The 19,495-nt window shown below is 35.8% G+C and overlaps 2 protein-coding genes across 2 annotated transcripts; one reads left to right on the top strand and one right to left on the bottom strand.

Annotated features, from left to right (window-relative positions):
• Nucleotides 1-6,491: 6,491 nt before the first annotated feature.
• On the bottom strand, nt 6,492-12,420 carry LOC120334010 (uncharacterized). The gene is made up of 6 exons (XM_039401450.2): nt 12,010-12,420; nt 11,246-11,447; nt 9,088-9,225; nt 8,832-8,872; nt 8,134-8,230; nt 6,492-7,754 (listed from the first exon to the last, which is right to left on the bottom strand). Exons 1-6 carry the CDS (start codon nt 12,402-12,404, stop codon nt 7,725-7,727), a joined length of 903 nt encoding a protein of 300 aa, XP_039257384.2. The 5' UTR covers nt 12,405-12,420; the 3' UTR covers nt 6,492-7,724.
• A 2,141-nt stretch (nt 12,421-14,561) lies between these two features.
• Nucleotides 14,562-16,539, top strand: LOC144411853 (zinc finger protein 862-like). Its single transcript, XM_078109477.1, has 2 exons — nt 14,562-16,061; nt 16,285-16,539. Exons 1-2 carry the CDS (start codon nt 14,562-14,564, stop codon nt 16,537-16,539), a joined length of 1,755 nt encoding a protein of 584 aa, XP_077965603.1.
• The last annotated feature ends 2,956 nt before the right edge of the window (nt 16,540-19,495 follow it).

Raw genomic sequence — 19,495 nt, 5'->3', positions numbered from 1 at the left:
ATGGGTTCACTGTACTGTCAACACAATATTCAACCGATCGCTAGCACCTATAACCTGCTTTAAATTTTATGGCGTCGCGAATATTCGCGATGTTTGTAAAAATAAAATTTCATTTGTCAATAACCGCGCAAGGATATTTATTTGCTAGTGCTATGAATTATGCGCCAAAACGAGTATTGATAGTATCACTTTTCCATATTCTTACTTGGTTGCTTCCTTATGTTACCCTTGCCTGAAGTATCTAACTGAAGCGTCTACGCCCTAAATAAAAATGCGTTGTATGGCTTGTTACTAGACAAGTTGCATCGTACATATAACGAGTCGTTACAAGTTAATCTTTAACTCAGTGCCAGGCAGTGTAAAAGTTTTGAGTTGGCGAAATTGATAGCATCGGCTGATAAAATATTGGCTTAGCAGAGACCTGTTGAATTCATTTACGCATCAAGTATGACTACTTGTCTAATTCGAACTCTGCTAAACTATTTTAGTTCAGCCCTAACATAATTCACGAATCAAATTGTGTTCCTCGTACAATATCAAAATGGTTTATTTTATGTGCATTTTTATCCAATAGATTATAGTAAAAGGACAGAAGCCTATGGCAGGGGGTGTATTCACTTATCTAACACAGACAGTCCCCGAACTCGTAATAGAACTAAAATAAGAAAAATCGGAATAAAATTATGGCCTAACGCTAACCTGGTACACATACTACGGGAGTACCTAACCGATAGAGTCAGAATACTGTTTAACGTGTATTTGATAAACCTATTTGTGAAATTCAGAGTCTAAATCGATACTGTTTTGTTTGTATGGAGGGAGCTTGTTATATTAAATCCAAACTTTGGATGTAATATAATGGATGTTCCATGTAATACTACTAAATCATCAGAAAGGTAAATTCTGATCTTTCACCTAGATTATGCGAGGATTATGCAAGGTGAATAGTTGATCATTAAAACAACTTGTTCAAAAGTTCGTAATACTGTCATGCAGTCTCTTTTTCTCCCATGAATTCGCTGTTCCTTATATATTATATACCGATATGTATTTTACATGCGCCCTCCCCAGACGCGGTTTATCACTGAGTAAATTTTCTAGTTATGGTTGTTTACATGTTCGTAATTACTTTTAGGGCTATTTTTCTAAGCCTCGCACTGATATTTTATTTTCTTTCTCTGAAAATATCATCCCAATCGAAGGGCCTCGGCTTTATATTCTTCAATAGTGTGGTGTTTTTCAAAATATCAGGTAATTTTTGTCGTCAATCTTAAATTTAGAGTTGTCGTGAATGACGCGTGATTGCATTTTGCACATCGTTAAGGCTCGCCTGGTCTGTGCCATGATCGAGGCAAAGTACAGAAATTACGTGGTGGTGCCAAAGAGCTGTAAATTATTGAATTGCTGAAATGCTACCATCAGCAACGAGTCGCCACGCCAGCACGGTTTAGTAACTCAGAAAATAAATGAATTGTGGACGGAAACATCTAATGCGAGACAAGCATTTCGTGAACAATGTCGCGATTTTTGATTAATTTTTAATCCAATCAGAGGAATTCCAATATTACCGCTGTTGAAAAAATGCCAGAAGAATAGTCAGTCATTGCCAATTAGGTTAACTTTATATAAATACAAATTTTAATTTAACTAGACATCGTGCGTGCTGAACATTCGATACACTCCATCAGGGATGGTCAATACCAAATAATTCAAAGCGGGAAATGTATAAATTTATGTCCGTAATAAATCATCTCGTTTTTTTTTCGAGATGAAATAATTTGTTGATTATCGTAGTAAAGCTCAGGAACACAACTTATTTATTATCTGAGCTTGGAACCGCCTCCATGTTCGAATTACTCCCACTAAGTGAGGAAGTGACTATGGATCATGTCGTCGTTGGATATATTTGTTATCAGTTATATCAATTATTATTTTCAACATATAAATACTATTCAATACTAGTACGTATATCAGCACATTGTGGGGCAAAAACATTTGATTTAAAATGTGGCATTTTTTTGCCTCACTCTATATATACACTACTACCCATTAGATTGATTCAAATCCAATATATTAATCACCTCAGCGTGTTTTTCCCCCTATTTTCATACGCGAGCGTTTGGGGGAAATTGTTTGATATCTAAACACAAAACTTAGCGCTACACGATCTCATATAATGAATGTTTATCATACTCCGTTGTATATTAAAAAGTTAAAGTTAGAATATTGTATAGGTTAAAAATGGTATTTTGTACTGTTGTTATTTTTCGAGAAAAAGGTTTCCTCTGTCGTTAAACGACATTGAATAGCAACGGTCGACTGCGGTTATTTGAATTTATAATGTGCAGCGCGAAAACAAGTTTTGGTGGTTTCGAATTTTAAGAAAGTCTTATTAACAGGTTGGACTTGGTAAAATTCCTAATAATTCGTGGGAACATATTGTTACCTTTGTCGAAATTCATAAAAACCGCGGTACTTCTTCACGTGCCTATCAGTTGGGATTTCGCGATACTAACTTTTTATCTATGATCTCACGCATATGTGCTTGCGGATCTGTATGCAATTATGCTTCATCGGGAATAAACATAACTATACTTAAGTAAGTTCTTTCTATATGGGCTATTCCAAGTGACACTACAGGACAATTCCAGAAATTTTGCATGTTGTTAAATTCAATATATTTTCACATTTTCAGCTACATGTTTTGTTTCATTGTCCAATCAGTTGCTTTATTGCATATGTAAAAAATTGCACCAAAAGTTACACCTAACCTTACTTAGTAGATAAAAAAAATATAGTGAAATATAGCGTGACACTACAGGACGGCAAATCCACCATGCACTAACATACGTTGTGTTGAGCTGTAAATTTTTGCGATGGTACAGTAGGAGACCATAATATTTTCTGGTGCAGTAGCTGAACTACCCCTCTATGTGTTGCTCAAGTTACTCAATGTAACACTGAAAATCCATGCAAATAATGTGCATATTGTATGTGACACTACACGACGTGACACTACAGGACATTTTTCCACTTCGGAATAGCGGCCTCTATCATCTCTTAAAATTCTGGTAATAAATCGTTAAATGGGTGAAGAAATGTCCTACAGCACCGCAAACATTCAAACTTTATTAACTTAAATCCAGTGCGTCAATTTCATATGAAATAACTGTTCCACACAATCAAACACTTTGTGTCAGAAATCATCACAAAATATGTCAATTATACTAAAATTTCTACATTTCAGGCCATTTTTTATAAACCATCAAAATCCTGGGTGAAATTTTAAATTGTTCGATGAAATGAATGCAGTCCAATAAAATTCCAAAGCCTTTGATATCAAAAATAAAAATAAATTACTTTCACTACACTTTTTAAAAAATTGATGGAATTCAACTTTTGCTTGGAATGGCCCATATTTGCACGTTATTTGTTGAATATTTATTTACATGGTTGGCTGTGGGACACAATAGTGATAATCCGTAATATATTGACTTTTGTTAAAACCAATAACAATTTTGTTTTAGTATTTGTATCTATTGTACGGTATAGTAATTTAGATTGGAACCCGCTTACAGATTACAATTGCTGTACTTTGTGATATCGCTTGTTTAGTAACTACGCATATTGAGTAAACTTTCTTCGAAAGGTTAATCGCATTTACTGCTATCCGGCGAGTTGTCTGTCGTCCAGACATTACGGCGCCATGGATACCGGTATGTGCAACCAATATTTATTCTGTTACCGAGTTCATATAACATTTGTTATTTATTTCGATGTACCGGTATATATAATTATCTGCTCGTTAAATTGGAATTTTTTTATGACATAATATCTGGTCTGTATGCTATACATTATGAAGCCAATCGCCTTTTGAATAATCTCAATCTATTGGGCTGCCATGGAGTACAGGTTAGTTGTAGTATGTATGGATATAATGTCCCAAATGCCATTTGAATAACTCTCCTCCTCGTTATCCCATAATTTTCTTTATTTACTGCTATAAAAATGAAGAAAATCTATTTCGCACTTGAACTTTATTTTTTAAAATTATACAAATATATTCCACCGCGCGAGTAGTGAGGTTTGCGTGAATAATTGTTTCTTTGTCACGATCACATTACGAAATTAAAGTATATTTCAAAAATCGTCCATTCAAATTTAGCAGACAAATATTTTCTTCAGTATGACACATCGTGAAATAAATATTTTCCTTTATATTCGAAGGATAATTTTAACGTCATTTCGTTATTTGAAAGCTTTATGGACTTGATAATTCATTCGCTCCATCAGGAATTATACATTCATTCTGTTGCACCAATTTGATATCATTGCAGGAGGCCACAGATAATACAAACAGAAATGCGGCAATAATTCAAGTGAATCTATTTTGCCCTAAAATCATGTTGTTAATTTGACACCAAAAATAGTAATCTTGATAGTCTGAATTTTTGAAACACCTTGTCAGTTCGCAAATAAATTGAATTCCGACTAAATTCTCCTCATTCCTCATTAAAATTCCCAATATTGAGGTTTAAATTAGAACATATTTCATCTTTGCCTATATTATTCTCATTATATATTTCATATATGATTATCCCAAATGCGTTTTTAGGACAACGATGTAACGCAATTGTATTGTATATGCCGCCCCCACATTTTAAAAGCAATTTTATCAAATTGACACCCAGACTTTGTAGCGTCATGGTTATTAGGCTTACCATATTTCTGGAGCAAAACACCGGGACGCCGCGGATTGTACAAGCTAACCTTGGTCGGATTCCAGGGGCTTAGTAATAGTTTAAACGTTTTCCATACCAATGTGGGAAGATTACGGGCATCAAAATTAGCTGTAAATCCTGTTCAAATATTCATTGGTCTTTGCTTCAAATAATGAAAATCGTTCAACTCATCAGAAAACTTGCACTTCGTTTCCGGCATTTTGATGATTCAACGAGAGTACAGTTGGGTGTTGAATTACCGCATGAGTCATACTTCAGTTAGTTGGGATCAGGAATGATTTGAATATTTTGAATTTCTAGCGCGATCTAACCCTAACTAAGATAATTACTAGTTTTTATTTTCTTTTGATCGGCGGAGAAGGTGTTTTTTTTCGCCGGGGGCTTTCTACTATAGACAATTGGGTGCTCCCGAAGTATGCGAACCAAGATGGCGGTCATCGGAACGTAACATGGGTAACAGGTTAGGGTTAGGCGATAATTTTTTTCCATTTTTCCTTATTTTAGTCCTATTATCAGTTCGAAGACTAGCCAAGGGCCTCCCGTAGTATTTATACCTAAAATTATGGCCTAACCCTAACCTAGTACACATATTACATTCCGATGTCCGCCATTTTGGTTCGCATACTTCGGGAGCCCCATTTTTTAAAATCCAAACTGACAGCCAGACGGCATGGCGCCATCGACTAAGGCGTCGTGTTCATGTTGTTTGTTCAGTATTTTCTTTGTTCGATGTTTAAACCTGATACCACGTGGAGGAAGGATTATGTTGTTATTTTTTACCGAGTACGAGGTGATCTTTCGGCCCGGTTTATAACAAATAGCTTACCAAATTGACGCCTGTCAATTTGTGTTATGGTTGCCTAGCAACGTAGCTGATTTACTATGGAAAGTCATTTACTGGTTGGATAACATTTTTGGATTTTGTAAAAAAAAAACGCCACAAAAATGTGAGGTTTGGGACCCCCCCCCCCCCCCTCGTCACATTTTAAAACTAGTAATTATCCAGTTAGCATTAGGAATGATTTGAAAATTTGAATTTCCAGCGCAATCTACATTCTCAGCACTAACTGGATAAATACTATTTTTTTTCGGCGGGGAATTTCTACAAAATATCCAATTGTGTTTACTTCTTCGGGGGCGTAGCCAGGGGTTAGGGGCCGAAATCCCCGAAAATGTAAAATCCCCCCCCCCCCTTTTTTTACGAATCAGAATTAAAATCCCCCTTTTGAAATGTAAAAAAAGCATTTTTCTGTATAACAGAGAGCACGTATTCGTAGCTTTAAATATGCCTATGGCTTTTAGACCCGAAACCCGTAGCTGTTACGGTCTAACTTATTACAAATTTCGGTCCACTTACAAATTTCAGCTCCCCTCCCCCCCACCCCTTTTTGAAATTGGTTTTCTAAACTGGCAGCCAGACGGTATGGCGCCGTCGACTGAGACGTGTTCATGTTGGTTGTATTTGCTTTGTATAGTGTGTAAAACAGGTACAACAATGCCGCCCTTTTCAAGTAAATAGTAACTATAGTAGTTTGATATATCGATTGATTATGGCGACCGCAGTATAACTAAATCAACATGGCATGACTCCGCATTATGTTGGTATTTCCGCCGAGTTTGAGGTGATCTTTGGGTCGCGTTCAAAATTAAAGCCTCTCCAAATCCCGTTGACAAAGTCAGCTTTTAAATAATTATCCTGCCTTTCGCCGTCCCATGAAGTCCACAAACGAACAAAAATTTTTTTTTCAATCAGCATAATTTTTAATCTCGTATCAATTAGTTGTATTGATTAAACTTTTAACCCTAATACATTTTATGCATAAAAGTAAAACATTAGTGAAATAACATGATTGATGGAACTGTCATTGGAATTCCGTCGTTTTCGAACTTTGGTCCACTGGTTTTTGGTCTTAAGAATGGCAAATTTGCTAGGCCAAATCAGTGTTACAAATACTTGAGTCCTACAAATACTGAAAAATAGTTTCAGATGAAAAGGGAAAGTCGTCAGACAAATATAAATATCTCATGAATTAGGATTCATTGTAAAGTTGTCGCAAAGATTTTCCCTCTAATAGCGCTGATGATAATGAAATACTAACATGTATGTGGCTAAATAATAAATAATCGCTAGGGATGGGCAAATATGCGCAAATTAAAATACAGTATTCGAATGGAACTTTGCTATTTGCATATTTGATGACCTTCGATTCACTTTGACACGAACTTACACGATGGTTGATTCAAACACTTGAACAGCGCGAAATTTTTCCCACGCGAAGAGACCAGCTGTCAAAATCGAGAAGTCGCCAAATTTGTGGAATTCCCATTTGAAAATTTTTTGTTGCCTGCTTTGTGAATTAAGAAACACCACACAAGGGCATTCGCTATTCTAATTACAGGGAATATATAAATATATCCGAGGCTTTTTCACGTAAAAGATCATTATGGCTTTGTAAAAAATCATCATTGTCGATTTAATCACTATTTAAATTTTAAACAGAGATGTCGTAGGACGTGGTAATTGCGAACTTTGCCGTGAGTCTTGCGTAACGCCCACTTTCAAGTATTAAATAGAAAATAAAGTTTGATGTCCACGAAGCGCGGGAATTAATTAATACTTTTGAAACTGGCCAAAGGATATATCCAGAGGAAATATTGAAATCTTACCATTGCTGTGTATGAACACAAGGTATCGACCCTCAAAGTCCGAAGTACGGCTCTCATTATATATTAAAAGTTTAGAACTATTCGCATTCGTTAAAAAAAATTTTAATTACTCGATTCGATGAAAATATTTATTTTGCCCATCCCTAGTAATACAGGATGACTCATAAAAACAGACCCAAGGCAATTTGGAACATATTCTATGGGTTTCGTTTTTTGGGGTCTTGATATAGTTTATAATGCAATGGATATATAATAAAAAGTTCGAGGCAACTTCTGTATTGGCAGACTTGGAAGTTGGAAGAATTCAAATGTTGTCTAATTAGATACGATGAGCTGTATCCCAATCTGAAAAGAGAGTATATATTGTCAAACTCGTAAATGTGGGGTCATAGACTATAAGTTTTCTTTAACATAACGGAGTTCTTTCAAATTTCAGTGTCAGTGAGTAGAAATTCGTCACTATGACGGTGACGAAATCCATCTTGAGTGCTTTTGAGAAGATGAAGGGGGTTTCGACATCACCGGAAAATTCCTATTTGTGGCCTAAATTGAGACTCGAGGTCTGAATGTGCTAATTAATTTACAGTATTTACCACAATGAGATACATGGTAAATCTATTATGCGGAAAACTCTTTTTTCAGTCTTGCCGGCGTCTTACTCACATAGATTTATATATATTTCACTATCAACAAATATATTCATGAAATATTTTGAAATACTTACCCCGAGTGGCCTTTGGTTTGCCTCGCGAATATGTCTTGTGATTGGCGGTGCCGCGGATCCATTTTCCCCGTAACGAAGTCTCGGAAGAATCCGAACGCTTTTAAAAAACGGTATTACCATTAGCAATCAATTCAGTATTGTGAAGTAAAAGTTGTGTCGTTATTAGTGGTTGTGAGGCCGCAGCCGTATCTCGCAGTAACTATTTTTGTTTTTCAGACGTAATTTTTAATGAGAAAGAAGGACAATTACAAAGTTTTTGTTGTCAAAATATGGTTTTCTCTGTGGTCAAAATTTAGATTTTGTCCGCTTCGAGTCCGTTTTCCCCGACGTCACAGCTATACTTAGTTAGAATATCATCGTTAGTGAAGGTTAAAAACTAATTATTAATTTTTCAAATTTATTGAGCAGTTATCATCTCGATCTGGTTATAGTTACTATTTATTATCGCCCACATGCATTTAGATTTATTCATAATCAAGGAGGAACCTTGGGTGTCTGATCAGGTTATGAAATGTCCTAGTTTTTTATACACCACCAAGACTTGACCTTACAAACCTTTTGATTACATGTCTGGACCCCATTAAAACCCAATTTGTTGGATTTAACTGTTTTGGTCAGTTTGCTTTTGCATATTCGCCCTGTATGATATGGTCAATATAGTATGAACGAGAAATTTTCTAAGCAGAAATGCAGTTTACCTTAACAGATCGATAGTCACCGTCTCTATACCATCATCGTCCTGAAAAATAAAAACATTTTTTATTGGTAAGCTTTACCTTTTATAGCTTGTTCTTACTAATAAATACGGGGTTTGACCAATTGGGTTATCTATACCAACTGGGAACTTTGCCGTTTAAAAAAAAAGAAATATAACAGTCAAGTATAGATCTGGACACTTGTTGTAAAGTAGCGCTAATACAGATGTAGAAATAGCAATTTTGGTATAATAATTACCCATTCAACATTCATCCGAATATATTCATCTCTTGAAAGCTCAGTCGGACCATATATGTGGTAGCCAGATTCCACCCTATTGTTGCGCGGATTATCGTCGTCAACAGGCGAAGATAAAACTGTCTCGCGACGTTGCACCTGTGATGAATTATTGGATGGTTTTTTTCACTAGTATAGAAAATACACCTGTGATTATTGTTTTGCATGTTTCCGTATAAAGTTTATGATTCATTTGATTAAAAGTTACACTCTCAATTGAATTACATTCGAAGTTTTGTTTTTTTTGTTACTAGGATTAGCTTATAAGCTTATTTGACGGGTTTCTGTTTTACGGATAATATTCCTGACATTAAGGCAATGAAGTGCGAATGGATTCGGTTAATGTTACAACCAATATGTCAAATCGCCTTCACAAAAAGAATCAGCGATTGTGACAAATTGTATGAAACACTATCCTAATTCATTCACATACCATTTCCTTGATGTCAGGGATATTATCCGTAAAACAGAAACCCTGTTAACAAAAACGTGTATCAACCACTGCCTTCTGGACTGTTGTGCCATATATTAAAAATATTAGGTATTTGGTATTCGTTAAAAATATTTGAATTGTTTGCTTTGATAAAAATGTCTGATTTTTCCAATCCCTAATTATAAGTTGCATCGGATGGTACGTTGAAGCACGTCTGACTTGAGTAATAGGTTGTCGCAAATACCAATTTTTATTTATCCGCATTGGATTGTTGTTTGAATAAATACTGACACGATGGAATTCCCGCTATTAATTTGTGCTGCCTCAAATACGACAAGAAAAATATCGAAATTAGAATCATTCTCTCACCATTGAAATAATTAACACGCTCATTCGTGATATGCTGTTATGTGCCGTTGATTTTAAAACTTTCCCATGAAATATTAATGGCTGAACAATTTGATATTGGTGCCAAACAATTTGTATTATTGTTCATCATATTCGTGGATTCGGGTATCTTTCCGCCATTTAAATATATATATTTTAATACAGTGTCCGCACTTTACAGTGCACTTTATCACCAACTAAGCGGCACCGACATGAAAATCGGGTCATCTTAGTTGTTAGTGCTTCCATCTTTGGTATAAACATAATTATGAGTTTCATCGCAAGATCTTCGCGCAGAAGTTTGGTCATTTCAAGATCGGTTTTGTAACCGAAGAATTTTATGAAAGTCTCGTTATGTACACATAAATGAAGAATGAATGGAAAGAAAGAAAGAATGCGATGGAAATTCAATTAGTGTTGGGGACTTTGTACAAAAGATGCATTTGGATTACCACTAGCTATAGTTAATTGAAGTAATTATAGGAATACTTTGGATATCTACTAGGAACTTTGATATCGCTGAATTTTGCCATTAAAATCGGGTTGGCCCGAACGCGTCCAATGGAATTCCAAGATAATCTGCGAACTGTGCTGGACTGCTGGTTAGCTTTTGTTTTGTTTTAGCTGCCAAAACTCGCTCGAATACAATAAATTTTTAGATAACACTAAAATATGATTACGCATCTATTCAAAAATTTTGATACAAAATGATGACAGTTATCATTAGAAAGAATACTAGATAAGTCTTCTCATGATATATTTCAGACCGTCTGATATATATAAGGGTTTAGATTCAGAGGTTACATTAATTAATTTCTAACGCGTCAAATCGATGCGATGTCTGTGGGAGTTCAATGTGAGAGAGAAGCGTTGTTCAAAGAGGTAAAAACTTAAAGTTATATTTGGCGTTTTGATATTTATGTTTTATATTTATGTATTTAATTTATTTATTGACATACGATAGTACATATGATATTTGAGTTGTACTTATCATGTAATCATATGATACGTTCTTGTTTTGTTACAGAGTATACATTAGTAAATATGAAGTTTGAGTTGTTCCTATCATGAAATCTTATCTTATGCTGAGGTTATGTAGTGTGTTAGATTCATGTAATCGGTAAACCACAAAATCGGTACATATAAAAATTGTTATCATGTAATTACGTTATTGTACTGTATTGTTCATTCAAAGTTCCGAATGGTTTTCTGGAATAAGAGAACCTGTTGTTAGTGAGTTCGATTCGAAACTGATCTTGAAGTTTGAATCATGTCGCTGTTTATATAAAAAACGCTTACTTGATCGTTATCTTCGTCCTGTCCGAATGCGCCTCCAAACTCTTGGTCCAACTCTTGAACAGCTATTACTTCTTGAATCAGTGGCCGAGAAATGTTTTGTCTGACAACAGGTTGCGATGCAACTTCAGGCGCTGCAGGAGTTTCATTGATTATTTGCTCCAATTCGGACGAATTACCCTGGTCAACCGGACTCTCCCTATTTCTGATAAATGTAATAGTAGAGTTAATGGATGACAGAGGTTATTTTGATCTTAGCGTGGTTTAAATTGTAGTTGTTGGAATTAAGGTAACATAATGTCTTCGATCAGAGTTATGCTCGTATAAGCCGCAGTTGAAGTTTTTAAACTTCGCTTATATTCGGAAATATACGGCTTGTATAGACTAGATCACTAGAGTGTCTTTAACATATCTTGTCCATTGTCCAGGTAAAGTTTTATTGTAATTGGTATCTGAAACTTTCAATAAAACAATTCAACAATGTATCCTCAACCTACTGCCAATACCAGGTGGTTTTTGGATGGCTTGGAGAAGATTCATTGTAATTTATACTCCACGGACCTCACTCTAAATCAGCGTCTGGCGACTGTAGTTTTACTAAATAGAGTGTTTTGATTTTTCCAACATATCTGAGGTGCACATTTAAATGCCCCATTACGCTACAGCTGAAAGCTCTTGTGTAAGAGACGCTATGGTTTTCTTTGGAATATTTCACATTACTTCGAAATAAGTTTGTAATAATGCGGTGGAAGTTAAAATACACTTACGCTTGACTTGAGCTTGCTTGTTCCTCGTTGTCTCGGAAAGGAACACGGCGAAAGTTCTGTCGGGCCTTCTTTTGTTCATGCCATGACAGTTTCTTGTTCTTTTTTGATCTTCTGCTGCTTCGTTTTCTGGGCTTCGTATGCTCCGGCTGCATAGGAAGTACTTGGCCAGAGTCATCAGTTGACCCACGGGCAGCCGCCACGTTTGCATTATCTGCAACACTGTTGCCAGATTCTCTAGACTTTCCTCCATTGCCCACGACGTTAGAACTTTCTACCCTAGGTTCCCCAGTCAAAGGTTCTGTCAAAGCACCGTTGTCCACTGACACCGAGGCCATCAGTGACTGATTACCATTCACCGTACTGGTAGCGTTACTGTCACTAAATGCTCCAGCCATTTTAAATAGGTTTAGTGATTCTGTGAAGTGCAAATGAAAACAACATGAAACTACTTCGTTCCGAAATGAAATAGACTACCAGGAAAATTGACAATACTTCATTTCTATATTGAGTTTTGACAATGTCTCGAAACGACATTAATATCAATATTGCCAAATAAAACTACACCCTAAGTATTTTTAAGTGACTGTCCGGTATATTCAATCGACAACAAATTTTATCTCTGCATCCGGATACATACAGAATGAATCGCAGAAGAGTCTCTTCAGTGAAATATTCGTGATTATCGTAAAATTCACTTCCTCGTAATTTGTATTATCATATATATGAAAATCCAACACTATTGAAGTATGTTAGTGTCCCGCCAGTATCTAAGGTCAGTCCAGAATATCATAGATTAATTAAGTTTAGTGAAAGGTCGTACATTTGCTTAACTTGTCTCAAAATAAACAGAATCAGACAACTCAGATAAAACAATAAGTGATAAGGGCAATATTATAATAGTACAATCAATCTAACGAAAGTATAAAAACTATCTTCACAAGTAAACTACGCCATTTAAAAACAAAGATAACCCGTGCCCAATAAACGTCTTTTGTCCATGCGAAACTGCCCGTGACCAGTTCATATTTTTGCGTGATTCAAGAGTCTCACTGCGCACTGACACAAATGTATTTCTGTAATGTTTTGTCTGATCGAGGTCAGAAATTTTTAATTTGGCAAGTTAGATCGAAACAGCTAGCGGGTCCAATCGAATGCAGGAATACGCGTGTTTTCATTAGTCTTGAGGTCTAAAAATCATTTCAAGCTACGAAAAATTGTTATCTATGATACAGTAAAATGATTTTATTTTTTTACATTTCAAAAAGGGGGGGTTTCGACCCGCAAAACCACCCCCCTGACCAGTGTTCCCTCTAAGGTGTGCGCGTGTGCACGCGCACACAGCTTTCAGAGGCCGCGCACACGCATAGATTTACTGCGCACAGACGTATTTGGATGTAATCTATCAATGTTCTCGATTGGCAGGTTGAGAAAGTTTGTTATTGGATTTGCTAAAAGGATGCATTTCTTTGAAAGTTAAGATGGCATCATGTGCGAAGAAGGTACCAGCAGTAACTGTAGCGGCCATGATCATGGGCATTGACCGCTGTTATAGTAACTTAACTGGCAACGATATCATGGGGTCATTGAACCTTGACCATTTTGGCATTGGCGGGATCTCTTTCGGCGTGAGTCGCTTGGAGGTAGGACGTATAAATTTGTATCCTATTCAATCGGAGGGGTTTTAGCATTATTAATTAGGCGTCGTTGAAATTTACATCATATAATTCTGTTTTTCCTATTTTGTATAGTTATTATTGGTCCCTCCTGTGTAATAGCACTGTATTTTACCGGATTTGTGTTTGACAACTATTTCATCATTATTTGACTCATATTTCACCAACTTTTAACTCAGCAATAAACGTATTTGGACAATCATTTCGAGACTTTGAAAGAAACTCAGACAGAACCGCGTCATCAAAAATAAAGTGCCTGTACAACTATTTATTCCAGTCGCCCTAACGAGCACGTCGCCATCGTATGGTTCTGAGCCGTTATAGTAACATAATCAATAGCTGCCATAACCTAGCTGCTGTATCTATTGCATGTTTGTCCACTTATGCTGTAGTTGAAATAAGCTTGAGATAGCCTACTAACAGAACTGTTACTACTAATTGTATTGTTAAGTAGCCTGAGGTTGTAGGCTACATTGAAATCCGTTAATTTGTCCGTTACTCATTGAGCCATTTTTCAACCAGGTTAGTTTTATTAGGCTGTTAGTTACCGTGAATCCTGCAACAGAATAGGCTAGAAAAAACCAGCTTACGTTTAAAAGAGGCTAAGTAAACAGTTCTGAGCCTCGCTTATGCTTTTTGGGAACTGATGCGATTGTGCTGTATTCTGCACATTGCATTACTTTAAGCAAAATGTCAACTTTGATTAAAAAAACCTGTGAGATGTTTTTCTATTCATTCAATTGAATACTTAGATCAACGAAGCCAATAAAAAACTGTCATATCTGAATCATTTTCACAGAATATTACTTTTTGTTTCATGGCTCAACATACTGATAAAGTATTATCCTGTAGCTGTAAAGACTAACTTTTCTGCTCTGTATGTCAGCCGAACCAAAACGTAAAAGGACTGCTAACTCGTTCAAAAAAGATTGGTTGGATGAAGCAGTGATAACGGCAACTCCCACGGCTCATGATGATCAACGTGTATATTTACGTGATGTATTTGTATATGATGAAAATGAAGGCATTATTACATGTCTTTATTGTCATGATGCCATGGTTTCTGGTGAATTTTCAAATGGCAAAAAGTGGTACAATAATGTATGGAAGCTTGACTTTTTAAAACGGCATTTAAAAAGTAAGACCCACCTATATGGTGTACAAAAGCTCAGAAACAAGAATCCTTTATTACCAGCCCATGGAATATTAAAAATGCTAAGTGAAACCCCAGAGGAACGTAATCGGAAGCGTGCATGTAAGGAAGAGATTGTAATTCTTATTGACAACATTCTATTGGCAGTAAAGATGAACAGTTCTTTACTTTCTGTACAAGATATCAACGACCACATGGCTAAGTATGTTCGAATACCTGAAAGTTGGCGAAGCAAAAATTACGCTTTTGAATTTTTGGAATCTATTGATGTGGTTATTAGCCAGGAAATAATGGAAGAAATAGCTTCTGCCGATTTTCACACTCTAACTGTAGATGAAAGTACAGATATATCCGTAAGCAAATGTCTGATTTTATATTTTAAATACAGAGTCTCTTTTGAATATAAAACTAGATTTGGTGGAATCATACAACTAAAGTCGTGTGATGCTCCATCTATTGTCACTGCAATTGAAGAGTTTTACAAAAAATATAGACTGGAGCTGGATAAAATGGTTATGTTTACATCCGATGGTGCAGCAGTAATGCTAGGTAGAAGAAATGGTGTGGCGGCGAAGCTCAAAGAGCGTATACCACATTTAGTACAACAACACTGCGTTGCACATCGGGAAGATTTGGGCATAGCTGATACATGGAAAGAAGTGAAGCTATTGCAAGATATCGAAACGTTAATGCGAACTATTTATTCCATGTTTTCTCGTTCTACAATCAACCGCTGTAAATTTCAAAATATTGCTGCAGCTTGTGAAAACGAAGCGATTGCTTTTAAACCACTTAATGAAGTTCGATGGTTGTCACGTCACTTTGCTCTGCAGGCCATCATTAAAAACTATGATAGCTTGATTGCATATTTTGAAGAGATGAAATCTAATGACCCAATTTCTAAATATTGTTTTAAAAAATTGAAAAGTAATGGAGTTCGTATAGCTTTGGAAGTTTTAAATGCGGTTTTTGAGCAACTAGCTGCTTTGTGTAAAATTTTCCAAAGACAAGGATTGACACCGATTGATGCACAGAATTTTGCACATGCAAAAATAAATAAACTACGGCAGAAGTATCTTGGTGACACAACATTTTGGGGTGAAAGAGTGGATAATTTGTTAGCTAGAATATCGGAAGAAGAAATTGCCACTTTTGACTCTGAAGGACTGCTGGATTTTATAAAGCTTTTATGTGATCATCTGATAGAAAGATTCCCAGAAGGAGAGGTACAAGACTGGGTAGCTTTTGATTGTGCTGCATTGAAATCCCCTTGCTATACTTTTGTTATCACCGAAATTAAAGCTCTGTGTTCTAAATATGAGTTTGTTTTGCCAGAACGAAGTATAAATAATTATTGATCAATACACAGATTTTAAATACGCAATAGCTGAAAAAATTAAGGCTGGAGTTGTTAGCACTTTTGCTGATTTGATAAACTTTATGTTTCAGCATGAACAGTTTAGAGAATTGGCAAAGCTTGTAGATATCGGTGGGACTTTTCTTGCATCCAGCGTTGAATGTGAGCGCGGGTTTAGTTTGATGAATTCCATCAAAACCAAGCTAAGGAACAGACTGGGAGAAAGGCATTTGGACATGATAATGAGGATCAAGTCTTATCAGCGAGATGGATGTGTTATAGACAAGATGAAGGTTTATGAAGAATGGGTCAGCAATAAGGATAGACGTGAGAAAGTTGGTCAATGAAAGTAAAGAAATACTGTAAAACATAGATCCTCGACTCTTTATAGCATATTGTCCCCTGACACGAGATAGAGCTAACGTTTCTTTTTGAAAAACATTGCTCCAATTGTTTCGTTTTCTTTTGTTCTTTTTTCACTCTTTATTTGAATTCAAATAAAACCATCTTTTACAATCAATTTCATTTGTTATTTTCCATGTATGATAACATATAGCCTTCACTAAAGCATTTACAATCTATAGAAAAACTTATTAAGCTTAATAAGCCCACTTATTACCCGGTTAAAGCGCCAAAATTTCTTCATTGTTTTTTTTGCACAAATATTAGTCATTTCCAAAAAAGTGCGCACACACCAAAATTTCTGCGCACACATACTACAAAAAATTAGAGGGAACATTGCCCCTGACTACGCCACTGTGACATATCTCCGGTCTCGGGTATTTTATGGCATCGCCAGCCCTACTTCTTTTTTTGCTACAAATTCTGGTAAAACAGCTCTTTCAACTTGATTAAAGCAGGCACGAACCTACAACATGCTTGAAGACTTTTACGGAAATAGTTATCTTAATATCACCAGTGAAGCTGAAGTCTGATGCGTAATCCTAAAATATGATTTACTACGCCAATACACACTTATACTTGTATATCGCCTTGACCGTGTATTTTTGTACCGTCCATTTCCGTCAAGGATTAGGTCACTCAGATTATTAATGTTGCAATATCTACTCATTTTATTCATTGCCCGCCCGTCATTCACACTTTACTATCTGAATTCATCTCTCCAACAAAAAGCTAAGCTGCTGGATCTATCGTCTGAGAATATAGTACGCCGACCTCACGCACTGGGTTTTTCTGTGTTTAATGTACAGCAGCGTCGATGTAAGAATAGACGAGCGATTCAACTGATATTTGAAAATAAGCATTGACGTAACTTGGAGAGAGGAAGCGATGATTGACAATGTTGGCCAAGTATGTTATGGCCTGAATAAGATATGGTTTTGTACTATATTGGTATTTCAGAATTATAAATTAAGACGATTTAATCACATAACGAACCACCTCTTGTCTGGTTCTACTGTTATTAAATCATTCACATAAATTAAGTTTTAACATATATGGAATTAGATATTTGAGCGCGTATTCAGGCGTAGCAACTCCCGAAGAAAGTTGGTAAACAACCTGGATAAATCTTTAATATGTAAAACTGAACTTTATAACATGTTAAAAGCGATTAGTAAACAAAGTTTTTTTTTTGTTTCGATAAAATTTGCCGAGCGTATGACAAATTTAACCGAGCGTCGGAATTCGATATTGCTCTGGAATAGAACGACAATATTTTTATTCGATTTATATGAAATTATTGCAAAGGGCTCTAACTATCTATCTAATATATATATATATATACGCCAGACAATGTTTCTTGCAAGCCCTGTAGCGCGAGGCCGCACGTAAGATAAACGCTTGTGGCGTTTGCTTCATTACTATCTGAATGTATCTCTCCATACATTAATGATTCCGCGTGCCATAAATACGGCCACATCACGAGAAGAAGTATTTGAACTTTAACAGTTAATATTATAGTCCTAGTACACAGAGTCTCAGTATACGGATAATGTTGTTATTTTGGTAAGATTTTACTGTTCTTTATATTAATCGGAGTCAAACTAGTTAATTTAGATTTCTTAAAGTTATAAACCGCCATAACGTTTTTTACTGGACATAATCGAGTTAAATAGCACCAAGCCATCTCTTAATGACTAACTAGTTTAATACAATATATCTTTGTAACAGACTTGATTAGGGTATTCCGTGCATGCTATTTTACCATGTAAGATACACTATTATTTACTATTTGATTAACCTTTCGGATCATATCGTACTGCGGTCGCATTGTACTGTACTGGTAAACTGACAATAAAGACATTATCTTGTTGAAGTGTGTCTGACAGACTGGGAAATTGGTGCAGGGGCTACGGTTGGAATTCGTCGTCATCTGACGTGAGAGGAAACGCCCTCCAACAAACGAAAATAAGCCACGAGATACTTTCCTGGCTGTACAAGTACTACCCTTCCGCGTTTACGTGGATCTTTCGTTAATTCTTTTCTATTGTATTCTGTAAACTGTATATAATGTAACACACAAATGTATGTAAAATTAGTTGAATAAATAATTAGTTGCAGTTGACAAAAGAATCGCTACAATTGGCGACCCCGTGTAAAGGTAGCAAAGAGGTTGGAAAGTTCCGTGACGTTGTTATGCGGATTTTAAAACGTTACTGAAGGATTTTGTTTCCTTCAAATTTGTCTCCTTTGTATATCGAGACAATCCAGACAATCAACATATTGTATCGTAATATAGACTGTAAGTGGTTTGGTACTTCTTTTGTTTGAAACAACAATCAGATTTGAAAGTGATACAGGTTGGCGACAATCCCCGTTGATGAATAAAGCTGAATACGCTAAATATAAAAACGTGCCCCCCCTTTATTTTCAGAAACGATAATAAACATTTCTTTTAAGCAATTTCCTATTTTCTATGCTTGTATTCGGTTGTTCACGATACATTGTTTGGCCAACCTGAGCCTTCATTATAATTCGACATGGGTTGTTCGTTTTGTGTGGCGGGGGTGATTCTTTATTGTTGAAGCGTGTGTTATTTGTTGTTTAACGCCTTGAAATAATAATCAGATTTGAATGAGATACAATATTGGCAACAATCCATATTTCATTGGTTTTGTAGTAAAAACACTTAGATTATTTACACACGATGAACTAAAAAAACATAAAGTTCTTTATTACTTCTACGAAAATGAAGGAAATTTTTCTCAACATTTCAACACCTCTGTTTATGTATGGTTGTAACCAAAAGTTTCAGTAATCTAAAACGCTTTGCACAAAATTATGTTTTTTTCTAGAATACGTTAACCTTAGTTTTTTATTCATCTGCCAATTCGTACGATC

This window comes from Styela clava, chromosome 15 (genome assembly GCF_964204865.1).
Source record: "Styela clava chromosome 15, kaStyClav1.hap1.2, whole genome shotgun sequence".
NCBI lineage: Eukaryota > Metazoa > Chordata > Ascidiacea > Stolidobranchia > Styelidae > Styela > Styela clava.
This window is presented reverse-complemented; position numbering and strand designations above follow the sequence as displayed.

Excerpts from the sequence above, each read along its gene's own strand:
- LOC120334010 (XM_039401450.2), bottom strand. The coding sequence starts at position 12,404 with ATGGCTGGAGCATTTAGTGACAGTAACGCTACCAGTACGGTGAATGGT. Across the intron at positions 9,226-11,245 it reads AGGACGAAGATAACGATCAA|GTGCAACGTCGCGAGACAGT; the intron begins GTAAGCGTTTTT and ends AATTCATCACAG. Across the intron at positions 7,755-8,133 it reads CAAACCAAAGGCCACTCGGG|ATTGGGATACAGCTCATCGT; the intron begins GTAAGTATTTCA and ends CTCTCTTTTCAG.
- LOC144411853 (XM_078109477.1), top strand. The coding sequence starts at position 14,562 with ATGTCAGCCGAACCAAAACGTAAAAGGACTGCTAACTCGTTCAAAAAA. Across the intron at positions 16,062-16,284 it reads AAAGATTCCCAGAAGGAGAG|CATGAACAGTTTAGAGAATT; the intron begins GTACAAGACTGG and ends TTTATGTTTCAG.